At 59.7% G+C, this 24,865-nt stretch overlaps 1 protein-coding gene across 1 annotated transcript; it reads left to right on the top strand.

Moving 5' to 3' along the window:
* The first annotated feature begins 6,206 nt into the window (after nucleotides 1–6,206).
* Nucleotides 6,207–23,303, top strand: COL1A1 (collagen type I alpha 1 chain). Its single transcript, XM_036340999.1, has 51 exons — nucleotides 6,207–6,428; nucleotides 7,920–8,114; nucleotides 8,247–8,281; nucleotides 8,374–8,409; nucleotides 8,499–8,600; nucleotides 9,428–9,496; nucleotides 9,750–9,794; nucleotides 9,945–9,998; nucleotides 10,157–10,210; nucleotides 10,710–10,763; nucleotides 10,881–10,934; nucleotides 11,267–11,320; nucleotides 11,408–11,452; nucleotides 11,571–11,624; nucleotides 11,740–11,784; nucleotides 11,960–12,013; nucleotides 12,273–12,371; nucleotides 12,457–12,501; nucleotides 12,600–12,698; nucleotides 12,821–12,874; nucleotides 13,006–13,113; nucleotides 13,192–13,245; nucleotides 13,564–13,662; nucleotides 13,854–13,907; nucleotides 14,006–14,104; nucleotides 14,676–14,729; nucleotides 14,862–14,915; nucleotides 15,027–15,080; nucleotides 15,188–15,241; nucleotides 15,638–15,682; nucleotides 15,775–15,873; nucleotides 16,131–16,238; nucleotides 16,613–16,720; nucleotides 16,900–16,953; nucleotides 17,162–17,215; nucleotides 17,463–17,570; nucleotides 17,656–17,709; nucleotides 17,826–17,879; nucleotides 18,023–18,184; nucleotides 18,271–18,378; nucleotides 18,539–18,646; nucleotides 18,759–18,812; nucleotides 18,920–19,027; nucleotides 19,435–19,488; nucleotides 19,601–19,708; nucleotides 20,021–20,074; nucleotides 20,393–20,500; nucleotides 20,592–20,874; nucleotides 21,002–21,192; nucleotides 21,465–21,707; nucleotides 21,824–23,303. Exons 1-51 carry the CDS (start codon nucleotides 6,338–6,340, stop codon nucleotides 21,968–21,970), a joined length of 4,380 nt encoding a protein of 1,459 aa, XP_036196892.1. The 5' UTR covers nucleotides 6,207–6,337; the 3' UTR covers nucleotides 21,971–23,303.
* The last annotated feature ends 1,562 nt before the right edge of the window (nucleotides 23,304–24,865 follow it).

Here is a 24,865-nt window from a genome sequence, read left to right as displayed (position 1 = left end):
CTCTCTGAGGGCAGAGTACTCTTCAGCACAGGCTGACCCCAGGAAGTCTGTAGTAACCATCCACTCAATAGAGTTGACTAGAGTGTCTGCAATAGACACTGAACTTGGGTCTTCTTTCCCTAACAGGGTCCTTGCTGAGCCTCTTCTCTTCCAGAGTACCACATCTCCTGTCTCTCAGGTCAGAAGACCAGGAACCATCTGTGCTCCCCACCACCACACTCCAAGTCCAATCCAACCCCAGCGCCTGTCAATTCTGCCTCCCATAGAATCCATCCTCTTCTCTGTTTCCATTTCCTTCAGCCTGGTCCAGGCTCTCATCAGCTCTCCCCTGGGCACCGGCAGCAGCCACCTTCCTCCACAGCCTTCCTTCAGCATCTACTCCACCAAGTGACCATTACGATCCTTTCAAAGCAGATGTGATTGAGACCCGCTCTGCTTCAGACACCTTATGGGGCCCAAAGCCCTCAGGACAAAGACTAACATCCCTAGTGGGCTTCTGGGGCCTGCCTGGCCTTTGCTTCCTGTGCTCCAGCCACACTGGCCTTCTCTGGAATTCGTAGGCATCTAGAACTTGTCATGCTCCCTCCTGCCCCAGAGCCTTTGCAAATGTGGTACCATCATGCCCACCTCAATCCCCTACCCTGTCATCTACCCCTTACCTAAGTTATCTCTAGTCATGTCAACCTATTTGGGGTGCCTTACTGGGTCCCCAGGTCTAAGGTAGACTCCCTGGAGTGCTTGCCACTCAGAGCTTTGCGTTCCTTTCCTGTATAAACTTTACAGTTGCAATTACACATTCGTATATGTAATTTCATTCATGCCCGTCTCTACCAGACATAAGCTCCATGAAGGCAGACACTGAATGCAAAGTAATTGTTTCATGAATAATTCTGGATCCTTTCTGTATCCAGATCATACTATGTCCAAAGGGATGCTCGGCCCAGGGCTGGTGCAAAACAGCAGGGTGGGGTCCCCCGCTCGAGCCCAGAATTCCAGGTTTGCTGGAGGAAGGACTGGTAGCCGATGTAGACGTGGAAGACACCAGACATCTGTGGCTGAGGCTTATCTGTGGGGAAAATGGGAGTGGGAGTGAATGACTCTGCCTCATACAGGCTGCCCCATTCACTTATTATTTTTTTTTAATCTAAGCCTGAAGGGAACCTCTCCATCCATATCCTGAACACTTCAACCAGACATTTGGTTGTGACGCAAGCCTCTGACCCGCCCCTCCCAGCTGCGCTCCCTGCTCTCCGCTGTAGGTTGGGCATCAGGAGACAGGGCCCAACGGAGCACCAGAGATGCCAGAAGAGTGGGGGGGGGGGGGGGGGAGTGGGACAACCGGCCAGAGGCAGAGAAGAGAAGGAAAAGGAACGAAAAGAACAAGAAAAGGAAGAAAAAGACCTGAAGAGGGAAAAGGTTAAGGGTGGAGGAGATAAAAGAATAGAAAAAAGGAAAGAATTGGGGAATGGGATAGAACAAGCACAGTATTTATTGAACCAAACCAGAAAGGGATAAATAACACTTCAATGAACTCACCCTCTCAAATCTGTGCTGAGAACTTGCTCTGCCTCCAGACACAGTGAGGGGCGAGAGATACGAAAGTCCCTGCCCTGTAGCTCACATTCCAGCAGGAAAGATGGGAGTTGGCCCCTTGATTGTGATCAGCACAGAGTGGAAGAGAGGACTGGGGCCCCCACAAGCCTGACAATGTCCCCATCCAGCCCGTTATTCTCAGCTGAGATCGGCCAGGACCTGGCAGGGTGGCTGGAGTTGGGCCTATGGAGCAGAATTAGGAGGATGGTCCTAGGCCTAGTGTCACCTATGGACCATGCCCCAGCCCTTTCCTCCCAGCTCATCCTGGCACGTTTCCTGGTTCTCCTGCCCCCCAAACGTTCCCCTCTCGAGCTGGGGGAGACCATAATTGGGGCAGGATGTGCCACAACTAGAAAGGAAGCCTTCTCTCCAAGACCCTGGGCCGAGCGCTTGCTCTAGAAGAGAATGAGGTGGACCCTGGGCCTGGGTGCACGTATTTGAGGCTCAGGTCACCTGGGAAGAAAAGAGAGAGGAGGAGCAAAAAAAAAAAAAAAAGGCAACTTGAGCTCATAAAAATGCTCCAGAGAGTGGAAGGATTTAAAAGAAGCTGAGTCCCACTGAGAGAAAGTGGAGGGAGGCAGAGGACACAAAGGCAGACAGGAGTGGGAGTGGGAGTGGGAGTGGGGAGAGTGAAAGAAAGAAAAAGGGAAGGAGGAAGGGACGGAGAATGAGGTATCTACTCTCCTCTCCTTCACAGCTACACTCCTCCTCCGAGTTGTCTGCACTCTGACCCCTTTTCTAGGTCTCCCACTGGCTCCTCAGCCCACTCCTGTCTGGCTTCCTCCCCCGTCACTCCACCAAAACAGCTCACATGTAGCTGCCATGTTGCTACCTCCAGTGAACATTTTCCTCATCATATGAATTCTCTCTGCAGCGTCTAACTCTCCCTCCTTCTAGAACAGTGGTTCTCAACCTTCCTCATGCCGCGACCCTTTAATACAGTTCCTCATGTTGTGATGACCCCCAATTTCATTGTTACAAATTGAACATCATTAAAGCATAGTGATTAATCACAAAAACAATATGTAATCATATATGTGTTTTCCGATGGTCTTAGGCGACCCCTGTGAAAGGGTCGTTAGACCCCCAAAGGGGTCGTGACCCACAGGTTGAGAACCGCTGTTCTAGAACAATCTTCCCTCTGCCTACATGACACCCACCACCCCTCTCCCCCTTGCTCTCCTACTTTTCCTATTCTCATTCAGTTTCCTATGGGGGTTCCTCCTCCCCTTCCCAACCCTGACACAACACGGCCAGACTTGATTCATCACCTTCCCTCTTCACCTGGAAGGGATGAAAGTCAAGGGGAATCTCAGGAGGCCAAAGGACTTGGGTGGAGCGGAGGCATAGAGCGGCCGAGCTGTGCCTGGAAGCTGAGGAGCCTAGCTAAGGACCACAGGGCCTGGATGGCGCCATGCTGAGGGAGGGAAGGAAGAGGGGAGCCCACACCCCTGGGGTCTGTCCCCAGACTGCCCTCAACAGGACAGGTGCAGGGCTCCATGATGAGGGTGTGTGAAGACCAAGGTCTTCACTGGAGTCTCACTCTTAGACCCTTCTCTTCTCTCTCCTCATCCCCTCCCACTCCTAGGGACCCTTTCTCTATCCCCAGTGAGGGGGTTAGGGGAGGAGCATTCTGGAGGGATGTTCAAACAGGGAGGGAGGGCAACAGAACCTCGGGAACCAGAGCAGCTGGAAAAGGCTGACCACCTGCTCACCAGGTGCACCAACACCTGGGCTGCCTCTTCTCCCTCGTCCCACACCACGGAGTCCAAGCTGGGGGCTTGAGGGGCTCCAGAGGGATGGGGAGTTGGGGAGCACAGGCCTGCCCCCCACCTTGTGGAGAGAGGGCACTTGGGGAAATTTGGAGAGAGAGTGAACTCAGAGCTCAGCATTTTCCTCTTTCTGTTTTTCTGCTTGAGGAATTTTTTTCCCCCTAAGTGCTGATGACTTTACCATTTCTTGGACGTGGGGGAAGGAGATGTTGGCTTTCGCTCCCCGCCCCCCCAGCTCCAAATGCCGGACAAAGTCTTACATTCCACCAGAAGCCAGAGCTTCAGAGTTTCCTAAAGATGAGGTGGCGTCTCCTCCCCTCTCCAGCCCCAGTTCCCTCCCCCTTCCCTCTCCCCAGTCTCAAGCCCTCAGTCCTGGCCAAGGAGGCCCAGCCAGGCTGGGAGGAGACCCCAAGCACATTCTTCCTCTCGCTGTCATGCTGCAGAAATTAAAGACACATCTTCGGGCTGGGCACCCGCCAAGCGTTTCAAGTCAAAAAGTGGCAGAGAAGGCCCTGGGCCTCAGCTCTGTGCCACGTGTAAAGGATGCTCAGAAGCCCTCTGCCTGGAGCCCCTGGGGTGGGAGTCTGACATTGGCCAGTGGGGCAGTGGCTGGGTGGCTGTCACATGCACCCACACCCCCAGGGGTCCCTGGAAGCTCTTCAGAACTCCAGGCCCACAATGTAGCAACTTCCAAGCCACATCTCTGAGGCGTCATCTCTTTTTAAGGGGGGGGGGGGGGACAGCCTGAACAGGGAGCATGTGGGGAGGGGGCTGTAGGCACCAGGCCTTCTGGTGGAGAACACTCAGCAAGCAGGGAGGTGGCCAGGTAACACCAGCTGTCACCCCAAGCCTGTGACACCCTGCCCCAGATGACCAGTCTACAGGGTTGACCTTCCTGAGGAACGAGACCCTCACACTCTGCTGCGGGACACCGCTTGCCCACACCCCACACTGGAGGTTAAAGGAACTGCCATCTCAGCACCTCAGCCCCCTGGTCCTGCCCTGCAGTCGCTGGCACTAGGCGGGGGCAGATCCTGGGCCACAGTTGGTGCCACATGGTGGGGATAATTGATGAAGGCCCAGCCCTCCATCGCCGTCTCCAGCCTGCCTCTCTGGAAACTCTATATTTTCCCTTTAATTATAGCCCCTGCCGTCCCCTCCACAGCCCCACCCGCACCGCTCATCCTGGCTGCCCACGGCCTACGTGGCTCCCTCCCCTTCTCTTCCCCTGGTCTTTTTTTTCCCTTTGCCTTCGTTGCACAAAACCAGCTGGGGGAGGGCGTGGAAAGGGGCGGGGGGGGGGGGGAGGCAAAGGAATCTTGGATGGTTTGGGGGAGGAGGGACTCCCCGCTTCCACGTTTGCAGCTCTGGAGCAATGGGGGCGGGGAGCTCTGGGAGAGGATAGGAATTGATGGACATTGCAAAGGGACCCCCATTGCCTCTCCTGGGCCCACAGATTCTGGCAGGACCAGGACCTGGACAGGGTTGGGGTTGGGATGGAACACTGCTGGGAGGTGGGGACATGGAGAAGAAAGGACACTGTCTTCTAGAGGTACTGTTCCCAAATATAGCCTGTTGTTCTTGGGGTCCCCACATCCTCTCAGGGTGCCCAGGTGATTCTCTCCTGGTGCGAGAGGCAGAGAGCAATGCCCCAGGTTTTCAGGAAAGATGTTGGATGTGGGAAACAGCCTGTAAAATAAGGTTACTCACCCCCCCTGCAATTTCACCCCAAACCCCCAAATACACATCTCCCCCTGACTCCCACATTCTCCCCTGTGCCCCCAACCATCAGTCCAGGTACAACCAGGGACAGGACTCTATGCAGCTCCCACAGGAGCGCCCTGTCTCCAGGGAGGTGGCCTCCCTCTGTGTTCCCTCCTGCTTCCCTGTGCTGCCCCCCGGCCAGGGCCACAGCAGACCCTAACCCAGGGCGCTTTCCTAAGCCACCAGTCGCCACAGCCTTTCCCAATGTAAACTCACCCCCCCTGGGCTGGAAGGATCCTGGCAATTGCCCACCCAAACCGTGTTGCCCCCTCACTCAGAACCAAAGCTTCTCTCTGAAGAGACCACCAAGTCCAATTTCTCACCCAGGGCCTCGGCCTCCCCACCCCATCTCTCTCACTGTGCCTGGGGTCTGGGAGCGCGTGCTTGAGTCTGGGAGCTGTGGGCATGGTAGAAGGACCGACATCCTCAAAAGACTCCTCTCGCCAGCATCCCTCCGAGGAGCTGATTCTTAATGTCTATAAAGGCATCTCTAACGTGTTCCCCAAATATTCCTAAGCTCCATACCCAAGCCACACCAGAAGACACCCCTAAACAGGCACATCTTTTTAATTCTCGGGTTCTCCTGTTTTAGGGGGGTCCCAGCCGGCCTCTTCATACCCATCCCTTTGCTCTTGCCACGGCTGGGGTGGGGGGTGCATGAGGCATGGCCAGGAGGACCCTCTCCCAACCACCCCCAATCCTTCCACCTTCAGGAGGCTCTCCACCCTGCTCTCCAATTCCAGTTCTTCCAGATTGGGGGTCCCAGGAAGAAAGGGGAAGGGGCTCCCCTGCCCACTCTTTAGCCTACACTACATTGAGGACCTAGCCGCACCCCAGCAGTAGCATCTCTAGCCCGGGCTGGCTTGGGGGGCTGGGGAGGCAGAGCTGCGAAGGGGGGAGATGTGCGGTGGACTCCCCTTCTCTTCCCTCCTCCTCCTCCTCCTCTCCGTTCCAACTCCCAAATTGGGGGCCGGGCCAGGCAGCTGTGATTGGCTGGGGGACGGGCGGCCGGCTCCCCCTCTCCTAGGGGCCGGGTTCCTCCCCACTCGCCGTCGGGATGGTATAAAAGGGGCCCGGGCCACCGGTCGGAGCAGACGGGAGTTTCTCCTCGGGGTCGGAGCAGGAGGCACGCGGACTGTGAGGCCACGCATGAGCGGACGCTAACCCCCACCCCAGCCGCAAAGAGTCTACATGTCTAGGGTCTAGACATGTTCAGCTTTGTGGACCTCCGGCTCCTGCTCCTCTTAGCGGCCACCGCCCTCCTGACGCACGGCCAAGAGGAGGGCCAAGAAGAAGACAGTAAGTCCCAAACTTTGCAGAGTCCGGGCTACTTGGTGTCGCAACCTGCGCCCGGTCCCGGGAGTCCGCCACTGAAACGGAGACTCGGGGTGCTCCGGGGACTCGGTGATGGAAGGGGGGTGCGGAGGGCGCTTCTCTGGCACCCTGGGAGGGAGGGGAACGCACCCTGGGTGGGGAGGGTGGGGATGAACGCCCCCGGGAGCGGGAGTGGAGGATGGAGCGCCACTTGCGTTAGCACAGGCGGGGGTCCTGAGCGCGCACGGTGGGGTACCGCCGGGGAAAAGGGGGTCTGAGCGCGGGACGCGGGGAGAGTACGTCGAAGATGGGATGGGGGCGCCGAGCTAGGCATTTGGAGCCCAAGACGTAAAAACCATCAGGAAGGCTGTGGGATGATTCATAGGGAAAGATTGTTTGCCCTCTGCAGGCTAGACAGTGTTGCTGGGGCCGCGGGGGTGCTGGGCCGCGGGGGGAGGGGGCGCAGAGAGTGGGCGGGTTGGAGGATGAGAAACTTGGGAGAGGACTGGGCAGGGCGGGGGGTCCTTGCGCCCTCTGCTGATCAAGATTGAGAACCGTTCCTCCCTGTCCCGCGCTTCCCCGCGCAGGAGCTGGAGCGGGGAGCGGGGGTTATTGCGGAGGGTGAACCCCACCTCTAGACCTAGAAAATAAAGCTGGCCGCGGGGTGGCCCCTGACTCTAAAGAAGCGTCCGATCCAGGGAAATTGTTTAGTGCTGCCGCCACCTAGTGGCCGTCTGGGTAGACGCTGGTGCGGTGGCCGGGTTAACTACATCACTACTTGCGGACTTGTGGGTTCTTTGGCTGCGGGGTGACCCAGAAGCACTGGCTGGCTTTGGGAAACGGGGGTTGTCCCAGAGAGAAGGTTTTGGATACGTATGGGCGCTGGAGGTTTGGGCGTATCCAACTCTGGGGGTATATTTCAAGTCTCTGGGCGGGACCCCGCGCCAACCAGCCCCGCCCCATCCTCGTAGCCCCGCCCACGCCATCCCACCTGCCTGGGGAATCGGGAGGAATGGGGGCTGGACCTCCCATCTCTCCTCCCACCCCCTCCTCCTCCGGGCGCCATCCAGACCCCTCCCCACCAGCCTGCCCTCGGGATGGGGCCCCTCCTGTTCCCTCTCTCCCCCCCTCCCCTCCCCGTCCCCCAACCCAATGGCTTTTTATTTCCCTTGGCCTCAGCACCAATGGGCTGAGGTCGGAGTTGGACGCAACCCCCGCCTAAAGCTTTGTTTAAATTCCTGAGAACTGGAAAGAGTTATAGCGGCTCTGGCGAGGCGCCTCGGCGCTGTCACTGGCGCTGATGAGGAGCAGATGAGCTTATGAGCTTTTAAGGATTTGGGGAGAGGAGGGGGGGGAGGAGGCGGGAAACGGAAAATCTAAATATGTCTCCAAGACGGAGGGGACGGCGGGGAGGGCTGGGATCCCTGGAGCTCGGCGGCGGGGGCTGACGGCCCCGCGTCCCCTGTCTCGCCGCAGTCCCACCAGTCACCTGCGTACAGAACGGCATCAGGTACCACGACCGAGAAGTATGGAAACCCGAGGTCTGTCAGATCTGCGTCTGCGACAATGGCAACGTGTTGTGCGATGACGTGATCTGCGAGGACACCAAGAACTGCCCCGGCGCCGTAGCCCCCCCGGGCGAGTGCTGCCCGGTCTGCCCCGACGGCGAGGGTAGGGCTCCTCTGCGCCTGGGGCTGGGGCTGGGGAGGGCGGGGGAGCGGCCCCGGCCCAAGCCTTGGAGGTCTTTGCGGCCGGTGCACCCGAGCAAGCCCTGCCTCTAACCCGCGCTTCTTCTCCCCCTAGTGTCGCCTACGGATCTAGAAACCGCAGGAGTCGAGGTAATCCTCCGCCCTCGACTTGCGCCACCCCTCCCCTGGCTCCCCATGGCCCTCCCTTCTCTAACCCAGTTTCTTCTCTCCCAACCCCAAAGGGACCCAAAGGAGACACCGGCCCCCGAGGCCCGAGGGTAAGAAGCGTGGCGCTTTGGGCAGCGGAGGGCTGGCGGTGGGCGTGGCTCCTGGCCTGTGCTCACCCGCCTGCCCTCTCCCGCTCCAGGGACCCGCAGGCCCCCCTGGCCGAGATGGCATCCCTGGACAGCCTGGCCTTCCCGGCCCCCCCGGGCCCCCCGGACCTCCTGGACCCCCTGGCCTCGGAGGAGTAAGTGGCGAGTGCCCCTCTCCTCCCTCCCCACCCCCCGGTTTTTGGTTTTGTTTTGGCAGATGGCAGTCTTTATATTTTGAAATAACTTCAAACTTAAAAGAAAAGCTTCCAGAACAGTGCCAAGAACTCTCATATACCCTGCTCAGTGTGTCCCATTCGCTTTATTAGTCTGTCTATATATACATATAATTATGGTTCTTTTTCTTTCTGGACCGTTTGTTTGGGAGTGAGTTGCTGGTAGTATGTCCCTTTGTTCCTAAATTAACTAGTGGTTATTTCTTGGCGGGGGGGGGGGGGGGGGGGGGGGAGAACATTCTCGTACAGGCCCATTGCACAATGATTACATTTTGGAAATTTAACAGTGATGCAATACTATACTTAATATACCATCCCTATTCAAATTTCACCAATGTCCTATTCTATAGCATTATTTTTTCCAATTCCAGGATCCAATCCAGGATCATGAATTGCATTTTATTGTTATGTCTCATTAGTTTTCCTTTCATCGGGAACATTCCTCAGACTTCTTCTTTTTTTTTTTTTTTTTTTTTTTTTTTGGTCTTTCATGACACTGAGCTTTTCTGAAGAGCCCATTTGTTTGGTAAACTGTCCCTTAGTTTGGGTTGGTCGGCTGCGTCTTCATGACCAGATTCCACGGATGGGTTTTTGGCAGGACTATCTCACACGTGATGTTGTCCTGCTTCGTGCATCCCATCGGGAGGCACATGATGTCTGTTTGTCCCATTATTGGTGCCGTCTCCTGCCTTTCAACTCACTGTCCCAACCCCACTTTCTCATACGCTCTCTCTGGTTTTTTCCCCTAGAACTTTGCTCCCCAGATGTCTTATGGCTATGACGAGAAATCAGCTGGAGTTTCCGTGCCCGGTCCCATGGTGAGCCACCAGGGGGAGTAGAGATGACAGAAGAAGAGCTGATGGGGATCCACACAAGATGGGCCAGTGATGGCATAGAGGGGTGGCAGAGATAACCTAGGAGGGTCAAGATGACCACTGGGACCTCAGAGCCCAGAGAGAATGCAAGGCAACTGGGTGGTCCCAAGAGGAACCCATGGGAGACAGCAAGACTACACCCTTGTTGCACCTTCCCACAGAGATGTCATCAGCGCCTTCTTTTCTTCTTCTGTAGGGTCCTTCTGGTCCTCGTGGTCTCCCTGGCCCCCCTGGCTCACCTGTGAGTATCCGGGGTATCTTCACACACCATCTTGAGCTTTGGGCTTTTAGTGGGAGGATTGGGATGAAGGATTGGGATCTCTTGGTGAGATGGGAAAAGGTTGGCCGGAACCTGCCCTTCTAACCCCACCCCTCTCTCCTTGTCCTCCAGGGTCCCCAAGGTTTCCAAGGCCCCCCTGGTGAGCCTGGCGAGCCTGGCGCTTCAGTAAGTGCCCTCTCCCCAACTTGTCCTCCGTGTACAAATACACCTCCTTCTGCAAATACATGGATTCTCCATTCCCATCTGGAGTCTTCCTTGCCTCCTTTCCCTCCCTTTTTCCTTATCCTGGTAATGGTAACCTCCTTTTTTCCTATCTCCTCTAGGGTCCCATGGGTCCCCGTGGTCCTCCTGGCCCCCCTGGCAAGAACGGAGATGATGTAAGTGGCCACCATGAGAAGACACCACCTGACCCACTGCCTCTCTGAGCTAAGGCCCTATACTCCCCACCCAGTGCCCCACCGCCTTTGGGGGTAATACACAGAAAAGGGAGACGTTCACCCTGATGCACAGGACTGCCCTTCAACAATGATCTTCACCCTTTGTGGGATGTTTCTCCTTTCTCTCCACTGTAAGCAAATCCCACCCCTGCCCCTCAGGGCAAGTGACTTCCTTAAGCTTCATTGCTCTGGGCACCTCAGGTCTGCTTTCCATCTGATGAGATTAAAATGCTGGTGACAGAAATAAACAGAAATTCCTTTGGAGGAAATTAAAATTCACCAAACAAGGGTTTCAGGGTAGATTTAGATTGCAGTCTAAATTCAAAGATAAAGCGCTGCGCCCCTAAGCCTGACCTTCAACAATCCCAAGAAGATTCAGACTCTCCACACGTTTCCAGCCCAGGAACATGGGCATGACGGCCTTTTCTCTCCCTCTCAGGGTGAAGCTGGAAAGCCTGGTCGTCCTGGCGAGCGTGGGCCTCCTGGACCTCAGGTGAGCAAGACAGTGTGGCCAGCCCCCAGCTCTCCTGTATTTGGGCTTCGTTTGGGATCTGTGTCCAGAGTGGTGGTGTCTTCTAATGGCCCTGCCTTTCTTTTCTTTTCCTTCCAGGGTGCTCGGGGATTGCCCGGAACAGCTGGTCTCCCTGGAATGAAGGGACACAGAGTGAGTCCGCTATGAGTCATCTAAGCTCCCAAAGTCCCAGCATCCCACCATTCCAACCCCTTCCCCAAAGGTCCCTGGTGTGTGTCATGGTGGGAGGCAGCCACAGAAGTCCCAAGGGACAGAGAGTAGACATCCAAAGGAACTTACATCCATTGGGAAAGAAATTCTGAGAAGGGGATTGGATGAGATCTTGGGCCAGTTGGGTTGAGACTAGCTCAGAGACAGGGCAATGTCTGTGGTGAGCTCCTGAGGCTCCTTCTCAGGTCTGGGTGGGTGTCAAGGTGACCCTCCCCCTCCACAGGGTCTTACCTGCTCCCTCCTTTCTATCTTAGGGTTTCAGTGGTTTGGATGGTGCCAAGGGAGATGCTGGTCCCGCTGGTCCCAAGGTAAGAGGCTGTCTGAATGTCATGGTCCTCCACCTCCCGCCCAGTCCCACCCTGAACCAATGCCTAATTCTCTTCTCTGCTCTATAGGGTGAGCCTGGTAGCCCTGGTGAAAATGGAGTCCCTGGTCAGATGGTGAGTGTGTCCAGTTCTAGAAGGAAGAGAGGGAGCAGGGTGTACGGGGCACAATGGGAGCTTGAGGGAAATGGGTGTGCCCTCCATCTCACTAGGTTTTTCTTGGTTTTGTTGCCAGGGACCCCGTGGTCTGCCTGGTGAGAGAGGTCGCCCTGGAGCCCCTGGCCCTGCTGTAAGTACTCCTGGTCCCTTGGGGGATCCCTGGGCTCTGGAAGGAGCCCCCCAGGAGCTACAAGGACTGGCCAATGCTCAGTGGATGTAACCAAGGCTTCCTCCCTCTCCTACAGGGTGCTCGTGGAAACGATGGTGCTACTGGTGCTGCTGGACCCCCTGTAAGTGTGGCCCCTAGACCTCAGCGCCTGGAAGTGGGCAGGGTTTCAGTGTGAGCTCTTGGGGATAACACTGGAGATGGGCCATGTTGGTCTGAACCCCAAGACCTCTTCTGTCCCAGGGTGTGACTGGCACCTGCCACTTTCCTTCTTGCTAACATCTCCTTTTCATTCACAGGGTCCCACTGGTCCTGCTGGCCCTCCTGGATTCCCTGGTGCTGTTGGTGCTAAGGTGAGACCCCTGCCTTCCTCTGAGCATGGCTCCCATGGGCCAAGGTGTCTCCTTGCTCCCCAAACCAGAGGGACCCAGAGTGGCAAGAGAGAAGTCCACTCCCCAACACCTTTGTCCTGGGGTCCCTTTCTCTGATCTTGGAGTCCTGACTCTTGGTCTCCTGTCCCTACCCTTCACCCCCACCCCCTCACTCCCCACCTTCCAAAGGTGAGGTTGGGCTGCCAGGGTGGCTCCTGACATGTCCTTTCTTCCCATCCAGGGTGAAGCTGGTCCCCAAGGATCCCGAGGCTCTGAAGGTCCCCAGGGTGTGCGTGGTGAACCCGGCCCCCCTGGCCCTGCTGGTGCTGCTGGCCCTGCTGTAAGTATTGCTTCCTCGGTGCCCCATGCCCCTCCCCAACTCAGAGTCCTTGACTGTCACTCACCCGCCTCTTTCTGTGCCACAGGGAAACCCTGGTGCTGATGGACAGCCTGGTGCTAAAGGTGCCAACGTAAGTGTCCTGAGGTTTCAGAGCTGCCCCTGGTGCCCACCTCCCATCTGCCCTGTGCCCTTCACTCAACTTGACTCAACTTGTTCTGCCCCCTACAGGGCGCTCCTGGTATTGCTGGTGCTCCTGGCTTCCCTGGTGCCCGAGGCCCCTCTGGACCACAGGGCCCCAGCGGTGCCCCTGGCCCCAAGGGTAACAGCGTAAGTGCTACTCTCTTACTTCTGCCCCATTCTGCACTGGCTCCAGTGTGGCCCTTGTCTGGGGGTCAAGGCCAACTGAGCACCCCATCTTATGGCTCATCCTCTTCTCTTCCCACACACAGGGTGAACCTGGTGCCCCCGGAAACAAAGGAGACACTGGTGCCAAGGGAGAGCCCGTAAGTCCCCCTGCAGCTCAGCCCCGTCCGCCTGAGAGGAGATGCAGGGAGGCCCAGCCTCAGCCAGCGGGGGAGCGGGCACCCGGAGGGCCCCTCACTACAGGCTGTCCCCTCCTCTCTGCTGTCTCCAGGGCCCCACTGGTATTCAAGGACCCCCTGGCCCTGCTGGAGAGGAAGGAAAGCGAGGAGCCCGAGGTGAACCCGGACCTGCCGGCCTGCCCGGACCCCCTGGCGAGCGTGTAAGAGCCCCCTCCTCTGTCCCCAGTGCCAGCCCGGCGCCCCAAGTCTGAGCTCACTGACTTCCTCTCCTCCTGCAGGGTGGACCTGGTAGCCGTGGTTTCCCTGGTGCAGATGGCGTTGCTGGCCCCAAGGTAACCTCTCTTCGTGGCTGGAGGCTGACCCTGCTGCCCCTTGCCCTTTACTTCCCTTTTTCAGATGTAGTCACCCCCACCACCCACGCACACGCACACGCACACGCACACGCACGCACGCACTCACGCACGCTGCCCAGCCCTTGTGCCCCATGCTGTGGCTACAGGCTTCTCTCTCCACACTCGGCCTCACCTTGGCCTTCCCACCTCCAACAATGCCCCCCAAGCCCCCCATCTCCCTGGGAGGAAGATGATGCTGCCCCTGGGAAAGAGGCCTAGGCCTGAGACCCTAATTGTTCCTGTGACCCCCCCAACCAGGGCCCCGCTGGCGAACGCGGTTCTCCTGGCCCCGCTGGCCCCAAAGGCTCTCCTGGTGAAGCTGGTCGCCCCGGTGAAGCTGGTCTGCCTGGTGCCAAGGTGAGACCCCAGCCCTCTGCCCAGCCTGGCCCGGCCCCTGCCTGTCCCGTGTTGGCTCGGGGATGAGGTGCTCTGGAGCTGGAGCAGGACCACGGACCTGCCGTCTGGAGTGCCCCCTCCCCAGCCTCCACTGTCCTCCTCCCCGCCCCTCCGCACCCTCTCCCTCACCACTCACACCTCTGCTCCCTTAGGGTCTGACTGGCAGCCCTGGCAGCCCCGGTCCTGATGGCAAAACTGGCCCCACTGTGAGTATCACTCCTCCCTGGGCCCCCTTCCCCTCTCCTGACACCTCCCCCCCCCCCCCCACCGTTCTCACCTCGGCTTTTGTGACTTCCATTCCCAGGGTCCCGCTGGTCAAGATGGTCGCCCCGGACCTCCAGGCCCCCCTGGTGCCCGTGGTCAGGCTGGTGTGATGGGATTCCCTGGACCTAAAGGTGCTGCTGTGAGTATTCAGGGAGGAGCATCACAGAGCCGGGGACAGACACACGGGGAGGAGAGAGTCCTGGTTTCTGGACCCAGCTCTGCCGCTGATTTGCTGTGTGGCCTCAGGCCACTCACGGCCCCTCTCTGGACCCCAGTCTCCCTATTCATAAAATGAAAGACCTCGCCTGACACCACTACCATGGCTCTATCCCTGGAAATAAATATTGTTGGTATCTGCACCCTTCCCCCCATACACACACGGAGATGGGGTAGTCCCTTTATATAATAGTTACCCCCAAATCTTGGGGGTTCTTTGAGGTTTGAAAGGAGATATCAGAAGAGATGAAAGCCCTTTGCAGCTCAGGTCACCACAGGCATATGACGGGGAGAAGGAAGGGGAGAGGGAGGAGGGATGAGCCGGAAGGGGCATGTGTCCGAGGGAGAGGCTAAGGGACCACAAAGGCATTTCCCCAGGGGCCGGAGCTGGTGGATAGGAAAGTCCCTTTAAAAATTACGCTCCGAGTGGACAGGAGGGACCTGGGACGCCCTGCTCTCCCACTGCAGCCCCTCAGCCCTGACTTTCCCCCCAGGGAGAACCCGGCAAAGCTGGAGAGCGAGGTGTTCCCGGACCCCCCGGCGCTGTGGTAAGCATCTTACCCTTCCTCCTCGCTGCCCATCACTAGGGCCCCCGGACCCCCAGCCCCAGGCCCGCCCACCTGCCCCTCTTCCTCCAGCCACCTCACCACCCTGAGTTCTTCTTTGCTCTCCCCCCACAGGGTCCCGCTGGCAAAGACGGAGAGGCTGGAGCTCAGGGAGCCCCTGGCCCTGCTGTAAGTGGCCCTGCAGGGAGGCCTGCACGGGGCGGGGCACAGGGGGGCAGCAGCGGGACGACACCTGCCGCGCCTTTCCTGGGCCTTTCTGACCACATTCTCCCCTGACAGGGCCCTGCTGGTGAGAGAGGTGAACAAGGCCCTGCTGGCTCCCCCGGATTCCAGGTGAGGCCTCACAGCTGTCAGGGGGCTGGGAGCGGGTTGGGAGTTCCCCTTTGCTCTCTTCTGAATTCTAATCCCCTTCTCTCCCCTCCCCCATTTCCCACCTCCAGGGTCTCCCTGGCCCCGCTGGTCCTCCCGGTGAAGCAGGCAAACCCGGTGAACAGGTAAGAGGCAGGGATGCAGGGAGTACAGAGGGAGGGGCCGGCCTCCGAGTTAACTAGACACCGGCAGCTGGAGGGATAATGGTTAGACACCAGGCAGGACTTCCCACCATGAAGGGAGCAGCACAGAGGGAAGCAGGCAGCTGCGCCTGTGCAGGACGCGCTCTGGAAGGAGCTGCTCGGCTGCTAGTCTGCATGACTTCTGCTTAGAGATGCTGGAACTTTCCTTCAACCCAAAGTTGGGGGCGCAGAGAGTAGAGGGGTGATCCTAGCTCAGTGCCACAAAGGCGCTGGTCTCTCATCGCAGAGCCTGGGCCACCCCCCGGCAGGAGGGCAGGTGCTTTCTAGGGCTGAGGCCCCGTGGCCTTTGCTCACTGTCTGTCCCTCCCTCCCCCTCAGGGTGCTCCTGGAGACCTCGGTGCCCCTGGCCCCTCTGGAGCAAGAGTAAGTAGAGCCTCTGCCGCTCCCATCCAGATGCCCCGGGCTGGCTGCCTCTGGAGCCACCATCACGAGTCCCTCCCTCCCTCTTCTCCTAGGGCGAGAGAGGTTTCCCTGGAGAGCGTGGTGTGCAAGGTCCCCCCGGCCCTGCTGGTCCCCGCGGATCCAATGGTGCCCCTGGCAATGATGGTGCTAAGGTAAGGACAGCACAGGGACGGGGTCTCACCCCTCCTGCGGCCGGGGACACCTGGCTGTGACCAAAGCCACCTAGATGTGAGGGAGGGGTGGGGGACCCTGCTGGGGTGGGGTCCAGGTGCAGCCTGAAGTGCTGGCTGTGAGCCTTTACTCTCAGCGGATGCCTGTCCCAGGCCTCGAAACCAATAAGAGGGGCTCAAGGCTATGACGTCATCCTGGAAGCCCAGGCCTCACTCCAGTCCTCTTGGTTGCCATTTAGGGTGATGCTGGTGCCCCTGGAGCCCCCGGCAGCCAGGGTGCCCCTGGCCTTCAGGGAATGCCTGGTGAACGAGGTGCAGCTGGTCTTCCAGGCCCGAAGGGTGACAGAGTAAGTCCAACCCCGTGTGGTTCCCCTCCTCTGTCTACTCTGGATCCCTCGGCCTCTCTCTCCCCTCCCTGCCATCTTCCCCTCCGGCCTTTCTGCTGATGAATCCTCTAGCTGTGGTCCAGGCCCTTCTCTCCCCATGAGTTACCTTGGCAACGAGAGGTGGGGCTTTCTCCTGGATGGGGGACTCCCTTGTTCATCCCTCTACACAAGGCAGGGCCTCTTACCCTCTGCAAGCACCTTTTCCTCGGAAACGTTTGTGGGGTCCTGGGCGCGGGGGCAGGGCAGAGCTGGGGCGGGGTCCCAGACACCAGCCAGACACGCTAGGCCACCTCCCGGCTCCACGCTGCAAGTCTCAGGCTGTCCCATGTTTCTAGGGCGATGCTGGTCCCAAAGGTGCTGACGGTGCTCCTGGCAAAGATGGCGTCCGAGGTCTGACTGGCCCCATCGGTCCTCCTGGCCCTGCTGGTGCCCCTGGTGACAAGGTGAGTGGCTGCCTCCTTACCGTCTTCCCTAACACAGCTTTCCCAGCAAGCCTGGGCGTGGCTCGGTGCTGACAACCTGAAGGCGGGGAATCTGAAGGGAGGGAGGCTCTCCTGGGGTTAGTCTGCCAGGAGTACGCAGGGAGGACCCTGACCCTGAGCCTCTTGCCCCCCCCTTTCAGGGTGAAACAGGTCCTAGCGGCCCTGCTGGTCCCACTGGAGCTCGTGGTGCCCCCGTAAGTACAGAGTGCACGCCTCGTCCTTGGCCCTTCTCTCCCTCCGCCCGTCCCCCAGCCCTTCCTACCCTCCTCCACCTTTGCTGTCATCCCTGCCTGGCCCCTGGAGACCCTCCTCAGGGCCCCTCCTCCTCGCCTGTCCCTCCAGCGCCCCCTCCCGCCTCCCCCACGCCAGGGCCTCTCTCCAGTTTGCCTCCTTGTCTTCTAGGGAGACCGTGGTGAGCCTGGTCCCCCTGGCCCTGCTGGCTTCGCTGGCCCCCCTGTGAGTATCAAGACTCCCTTCATTTCTTCTCACCAACTGGGACCGGGGGCCTTGGGGGCCTGGATGAAGACAGAAGCAGCGTCCTGAGTCGGGAGGGGGAAGGGCTGGGATGTCTCCCATTCAAGTATCTTCCTGCCCCGAGTCACTGCCCCAGCCCAGCAGCTGACCTGTGACACTGCCATATCCCTCCCCGCTACTCACCAACTCCCTCCTCCTCCTCCTCCTCCTCCTCCTCCTCCTCCTCCAGGGTGCTGATGGCCAGCCTGGTGCTAAAGGCGAACCCGGTGATGCTGGTGCTAAAGGCGATGCTGGTCCCGCTGGCCCTGCTGGCCCCGCCGGCCCCCCTGGCCCCATTGTGAGTATCCCGCCCTCGGCCCCGAGCTGCCACAGGCCTGGACCCCGGGCTGGCCCAGCCTTGACGCCTCTGTGCTCCCCTCCAGGGTAACGTTGGTGCTCCTGGACCCAAAGGTGCCCGCGGCAGCGCTGGTCCCCCTGTGAGTAGCTCACTCCGAGTGTCTGCTGGGCTCCCCGGCTGGTTTGGAGGAAGGGGCGGCTGGGCCAGGTAAGGGCGCCCTTCTCCTCCTGACGTCTTCCTTGTCCTCTCGGCTAGGGTGCTACTGGTTTCCCTGGTGCTGCTGGCCGCGTTGGTCCCCCCGGCCCCTCTGTGAGTATCCCCGGTGGAGACTCCGCTGCTGGGAGGGGCGGGGCGGGGGGCACCGGCTGTCAGGAGCGTCCTGGGCCTGATGGAGGCCCCAGGGATGCTCTGGAATCCGGTGGAATCTGACAGCCCCTCTTCTCCTCATCCAGGGAAATGCTGGACCCCCTGGCCCTCCTGGCCCTGCTGGCAAAGAAGGCGGCAAAGGCCCCCGTGGTGAGACCGGCCCCGCTGGACGTCCCGGTGAAGTCGGTCCCCCTGGCCCCCCCGGCCCTGCTGGCGAGAAAGGATCCCCTGGCTCTGATGGACCTGCTGTAAGTGCGCGCTCCGGAGGGGCCTGGCTGGGGAAGAGTGGTCCCTGGCCACGGCAGGGCCCCTCACCACTGTCTGCCTCCCACAGGGCTCCCCCGGAACCCCTGGACCTCAAGGCATTGCTGGACAGCGTGGTGTGGTCGGCCTGCCCGGTCAGCGAGGAGAGCGAGGCTTCCCCGGTCTTCCTGGCCCCTCTGTGAGTGCCCCCTCATCTTGGGGGACCCGAGAGGAACTGTCATAGGACTCGGAGGGTGCAGGATGGGGGGTGGAGCCAGCAAAGACTAATGTGCTAGCTGACCAGGGGGCTCTCAGGACCCCCCGCCCCGTCTCTGGCCTGACCCTTTCTTCTACCTAAGGGTGAACCTGGCAAACAAGGTCCTTCTGGCTCCAGTGGCGAACGTGGCCCCCCTGGTCCCATGGGACCCCCTGGATTGGCTGGACCCCCTGGCGAGTCTGGACGTGAGGTAAGCAGTTGCCAGCCCTGTGCGATGCCAGTGCCCACCGCAGGGCCATGGGGGCCTTGGCCTGAGCCTCCCTCCCCCTGGCTGATGCCGACCTCTCTCCCGCTCCCTGCAGGGATCACCTGGTGCTGAGGGCTCCCCCGGACGAGATGGATCTCCTGGCCCCAAGGTGAGATGGCTGCGCCCCCCCGGGCCACAGCCGCGTCTGCTGCTCCCCCAGCCCCACCGGGCCCTTCATCTGGGGCTGACCCGGCCTCTGCTCCTCTCCCCTCCCAGGGTGACCGTGGTGAGACCGGCCCTGCTGGACCCCCAGGCGCTCCTGGCGCTCCTGGTGCCCCTGGCCCAGTCGGCCCTGCTGGCAAGAGTGGCGACCGTGGTGAGACTGTAAGTAGCTGGGCTCCCGCTGGCTACTTCGGGTCAGGCCGGGACACTCCAGGCCGCTAGGGTCCTGCAGGCGGACATCTGACCTCAGCCAGGCGGGGGGAGGACTGGAGGTCTTGCAAGGGGGCCAGGCCCTTGGCTCCCCAGAAAACAGCCACAGCTCAGCCTCGAGGCCCCTCCCCACAGTGCCCGTCGCCTCCGAGGATGGAGTTGTCCCCAGTTAATTGCCCAGCTTACACACAGCCTGAATTCCATAGTTTGCTCTGGAGCTTGGGAGAGGGGGCACAGTGGGAAGGATGGGAGGAAAAGGGGATCTGGCCAAGGAGTGGTTTCAACAGCAGCTCGTGCTGGGCCAGCCCTTAGCCGGGGCTTCCCAGGGCCGGATCTAACACCCTCTCTGCTCTCCCCAGGGTCCTGCTGGTCCTGCTGGCCCCATCGGCCCCGCTGGCGCCCGTGGCCCCACTGTAAGTCCTGCCCTGGCCCTCGTGTCCTCAGAACCCTGTCCAGGTGTGGACAGCACCCCACTCAGTGCTCACGGACCTTCCTCCTGACATTCTATCTCCTCCACTCTTCTAGGGACCCCAAGGCCCCCGTGGTGACAAGGGTGAGACAGGCGAACAAGGCGACAGAGGCATCAAGGGTCACCGTGGTTTCTCCGGCCTCCAGGGTCCCCCTGGCCCTCCTGTGAGTACCTCCCCAGCCCCAGCTGCCATCGAGTCTTCTCTTACCCTCTCCCCAGGCCTTGCTGTGTGATGAGGGGCGGGGGCACTTTGGCTTCAATTTCCCCCCTCTGGATAGTCATTCTCACTTCTCCCTAGTGAGGACTGGGATCCGAACATCTGTGGGCATTTCCAAGGCGCTTCTGAGAGGGCGAAGGGTGTATGGAAGGCCTGTGGGCGGGGTCTCAGCCTGTAGACTCCCTGATTGATGGGGTGGGGCAGGTTGCTGGCCGCACTGACCCACAACGGGCCTGAATCGCCTTTGCGTCTCCCTCAGGGCTCTCCTGGTGAGCAAGGTCCCTCTGGAGCTTCTGGTCCCGCTGGTCCCCGTGTAAGTCTCGCCTTCTACCTCCTCTTCTTGGGCCCCAAGTCCAGGTTCACATCAGGGCCCTTGGCCTGGGACACAGGCGCTCCTCACCTCTCTGGAGAAGGGTCCAGAGATGGGGCTGGGGGAGGGGAAGCAGAGTCCTAAGCCATCTCCCCAGCCTTGGGCATCCCCCGCCTGCTCCTTCCTCCCCCGGGTCTCCTGGCCCAGCGGTGGGAATGAGCAATGATGAGCGCCAGGCGGGGAGGGTGGCGGGCTGCTCCCCAGTGTGGGGCGGTCCTGTGCTTCTGGGCAGACTGTCTTTAACCATCATCCCCTCTGCAGGGTCCCCCCGGCTCTCCCGGTGCTGCTGGCAAAGATGGTCTCAACGGTCTCGCCGGCCCCATCGGACCCCCTGGTCCTCGTGGTCGCACTGGTGATGCTGGTCCTGTTGTACGTAGCTCCCCATCCTGTCTGCTCGTGGCCCTCCAGCCCTGAGATGCTCAAACCCCGGAGAACCCCACTCTCTTCCCTTTCCTTGCAGGGTCCCCCCGGCCCTCCTGGCCCCCCTGGTCCCCCTGGTCCTCCCAGCGGCGGTTTCGACTTCAGCTTCATGCCCCAGCCTCCTCAAGAGAAGGCCCACGATGGTGGCCGCTACTACCGGGCCGATGATGCCAATGTGGTCCGTGACCGTGACCTCGAGGTGGACACCACCCTCAAGAGCCTGAGCCAGCAGATTGAGAACATCCGGAGCCCCGAAGGCAGCCGCAAGAACCCCGCCCGCACCTGCCGCGACCTCAAGATGTGCCACTCTGACTGGAAGAGCGGTGAGGACACGCCCGCCCACCCCCCACCCCATGCCCATCCTCCCCCTCCTGCCCCGAGGGGTTCATGCCCAGGCGCGCCCCGCCTCCCAGGCCTCCCCTGACTCCTCCTCGCCCTGCCCCATCGCAGGAGAATACTGGATTGACCCCAACCAAGGCTGCAACCTGGACGCCATCAAGGTCTTCTGCAACATGGAGACCGGCGAGACCTGCGTGTACCCCACTCAGCCCACCGTGGCCCAGAAGAACTGGTACATCAGCAAGAACCCCAAGGAGAAGAAGCACGTCTGGTTCGGCGAGAGCATGACCGGAGGATTCCAGGTGCGTGAGCTGAACCCCGGAGCCACTCTCACAAGATGGGGGGCGAGGGGCACAGGAGGGGCGTGAGCGAAGGTCTGGGTGCTCTAGGCCTCTGCTGGGTGTGACGGACAGAGCCGGGGGGAGAAGCCGGGGTCCTGGGCCCCTAAGACCGGCTCAGACAGAAGGTGCCCGTGGGAGGTCACGATGCTGTCCGAGGACTCCAGGGACGGGGCCAGGACTAGAGGCTCCAGGACGGCCGCTCACTCTCTCTTTGCTCTCCCGGCCTCTTGCAGTTCGAGTATGGCGGCCAGGACTCCGACCCCGCCGACGTGGCCATCCAGCTGACCTTCCTGCGCCTGATGTCCACCGAGGCCTCCCAGAACCTCACCTACCACTGCAAGAACAGCGTGGCCTACCTGGACCAGCAGACAGGCAACCTCAAGAAGTCCCTGCTCCTCCAGGGCTCCAACGAGATCGAGCTCCGGTCCGAGGGCAACAGCCGTTTCACCTACACTGTCACCTACGACGGCTGCACGGTGAGTCCCCGGGGAAGGGCCCCTCTCTGGGCCGTGGCTTTCCAGGCAGGCCCTCGTGCTCCCCGCCCTCACTCCCACCGGTGACGCCCCTCTCCCATTGTCTCCCCTCCGCCCAGAGTCACACCGGAGCCTGGGGCAAGACAGTGATCGAATACAAAACCACCAAGACCTCCCGCCTGCCCATCATCGATGTGGCCCCCTTGGACATTGGCGCCCCAGACCAGGAATTCGGCATGAACGTTGGCCCTGTCTGCTTCCTGTAAACTCCCTCCACCCCCACCTGGCTCCCTCCCACCCAAACCCATGGCCCCTGACCTCGGAAACAGACAAACAACCCAAACTGAACCCCCCCAAAAAGTCAAAAATGGGAACCAATTTCACATGGACTTTGGAAAATTTTTTTTTCCTTTGCATTCATCTCTCAAACTTAGTTTTTATCTTTGACCAACTGAACATGACCAAAAACCAAAACCACATTCAACCTTACCAAAAACCAAAAAAAAAAAGAATAAATAAATAACTTTTTAAAAAAGGAAGCTTGGTCCACTTGCTTGAAGACCCATGTGGGGATAAGTCCTTTTCTGCCCGTTGGGCGTATGACACCCCAACGCTGCCCTTTCTGCTCCCTTCTCCATGCCTTCTTGGGGCCTCCCCTCCACTGCTCCCCAAAACTAAGTCTCCCCCAAAGACACAGGAAACCATGCATTGTCTGCCCAGCAACCAAAGGCAATGCTAAAACACCCGAGTGGCCCTCCCTCACCCCGCACCCCCAAGCCCTGGGGGAACCTGGGGTTCTCAGACTGCCAAAGAAGCTTCACCATCTGAGGTCCCCGGGCCTCGCCACATTCCCCTCTTCGTTTTTGAGGAGGGCGTGCTGGGGGGCCACAGGCCCTGCATCGCCTGGTTTGGAGGAGAGTCAGGAGGGGCCACGACAGTGGAAACGTGTCGGTCCCCGTGCGCCAGGGCTGATGGGAGAGACTGCTCCGTTCCTTGTGTAACTGTGTTGCTGAAAGACTACCTCTCTATGTGTCACCGGGGCAACGGCGTGGGGGCGGGACGGGGGCAGGATGGAAGGGGCTCCCCGTTTTATATCAAAGGTGCTACATCTCTGTGATGGGGTGGGGTGGCGAGAGGATCACTGGTGCTATAGAAGTGGAGATGCCCCACCCCGACCATCAGGCCAGCAAATGTTCCTTTTTGTTCCAAGTCTTCTGAATTCTTTGGTGTTTTTTTTTTCTCTCGTGGATGGAGACGCATGTGAATTTTCTCAAGGTGCTACTTACCACAGGGGAGAGCGTGTGCCACTCACTCCTCGCCCTCTCTCCCCACCCCCTCGCCTGCTCGGGCCTCTCTCTCCAGACCTCTCTTCTCTGAAACCCCCTCCTCCTCAGCTCCTCCCAGCCTCACTCCTCTCTCCTAGTCTGTCCTTCGTCCTCCTGGGTTTCAGAGCACAAATTCCCCAAAGCACAAAGCAGATTTCCCCCTGGGGTGGGAGGAAGCAAGAGACTCTGTACCTATTTTGTATGTGTATAATAATTTGAGATGTTTTTAATTATTTTGATTGCTGGAATAAAGCATGTGGAAATGACCCAAACATACGTGCAGTGGCCTCCTCATTTCCTTCCTTGGAGTCGGGGGTGGGGAGGGAGGTGGGGGGGGGGCTCTCCTTCCTTTCCTTGCCCATTTCATCCCCCCTCCCCGCATCTAGCACCCTCCTTGGTCCCTCTTCTTCCCTCTTACCGTTCGTATACCTTAACCTATTTTCTTCCCTTTCTCAGGCAAGCTTCCTTACAAGTCTCCCCAAAACCCTCCCCCCCCCCTTATAGTACATGTGCAGCAACACACACACACGCGCGCGCACACACACACACACACACACACACACACACACGACTCCCTCCAGAGCCTCATGCCCACTTTCCCATCAAAGCCACCCATTCTGCTGCCCTCTCCCCTGCTGTGGGCACCCTGCAGGGTTGGGGGACATGAGAAGGTACTGCCCCTGGGGGACTGGGTGATGGAGGTGGGACCGGTGAGGGTACCTAGAAGCCCTCAGCAAGGCCTCACCCTGGGCAAACACGGAGGGGAATGTGGCCCCCCCCCCCCCCCCCGCCTCACCCTCACTGAGCTCCTCCGAAGGAGCAGCTGGCAGCACAGCACGTGAAGGGGGTGCCTGTGCCTGGCGGAGGCCTGTGGGGAGACCTGGGGTCCTGCTCACCCTCCAGGGCTCCAGGGGAAGGAGCGGGGAGGCTGCCCAGGGGCCTGGGAGACCTGCAGACAAGGCGTGTGCAGGTGCCACCTGGAAGGCGACAGGCCCCAACCGCGCTGAGCATGGACTGGATCCCTCTTGGCCTTCTATGTCCCCAAGATATGAGGCCCCCTGGGGGTGGGGTGGCCTGGACAGGTCCTTTTGCCCAGCCCCTGCCCCCTGCCCATTCCTTATCCTTTTAAAATCCTTGCCTCTTACTCCTGCTTCTTCCTCCCCTCCCTTTTCCCTTCCCCTCTGCTGCCCACACCCCTGCCTGCCTGAGTCCCTGAGGCCCCCAAGGGGGAAGGGAGACAGCGTGCAGTCAGTGGGAACACAGGATCCAGAGAGTCCGAAGTCCGGAGCAGACCAGGCGCCCAGAGGCCTGGAGACAGTTACAGTTGTCCCCACCTCCCATCCAAGGTCTTAGGCCTAAACTTCCGTGTTCCTCCACCGGCCTCTGGAAAGATGGAAAAGCCTGCGATCCTCATTAAGTAGTCATGGCCATTCATTATGGCCTTGAATAATTCATCATCAGCACTTCTAACACAATCAGGACAGTGTAGACAGGGAATTAGTCTAGAGAGGGTAAGAAACTGGCATGACAAGAAGGGCTTAGTCATATGCAAATTACCTGGTGCCGTGGTGATGGACTGATCAATCAGTGGCCTGCTGGCACCTGCCTAGGTAACCCCCATCTACCTGGACCTCCGGCCCCTGGGGCCCTGGGCAGTCTCACCCCTTCCCCACCTGCCCCCTGGGGGATCCAGAAGCTTCCTGAGCCTGGCATCCAAGGCTCTACCTGGCCGCTATGCACCTGGGCATTCTCCCTGTGCCCTCCCCTGCCCACACCGGCACACCAGCCAGAGAGGGTGATCGAAATTCCCGCACATGCACCCCACTTCCCACGGCC

Source organism: Myotis myotis, unplaced genomic scaffold, assembly GCF_014108235.1.
Source record: "Myotis myotis isolate mMyoMyo1 unplaced genomic scaffold, mMyoMyo1.p scaffold_m19_p_17, whole genome shotgun sequence".
NCBI classification, from domain to species: domain Eukaryota; kingdom Metazoa; phylum Chordata; class Mammalia; order Chiroptera; family Vespertilionidae; genus Myotis; species Myotis myotis.
This window is presented reverse-complemented; position numbering and strand designations above follow the sequence as displayed.

Coding starts and splice junctions, on each gene's coding strand:
- COL1A1 (XM_036340999.1), top strand. CDS start 6,338: ATGTTCAGCTTTGTGGACCTCCGGCTCCTGCTCCTCTTAGCGGCCACC. Junction 10,764..10,880: donor GTGGGCCTCCTGGACCTCAG/GTGAGCAAGACA, acceptor TTTTCCTTCCAG/GGTGCTCGGGGATTGCCCGG. Junction 12,372..12,456: donor CTGGTGCTGCTGGCCCTGCT/GTAAGTATTGCT, acceptor TCTGTGCCACAG/GGAAACCCTGGTGCTGATGG.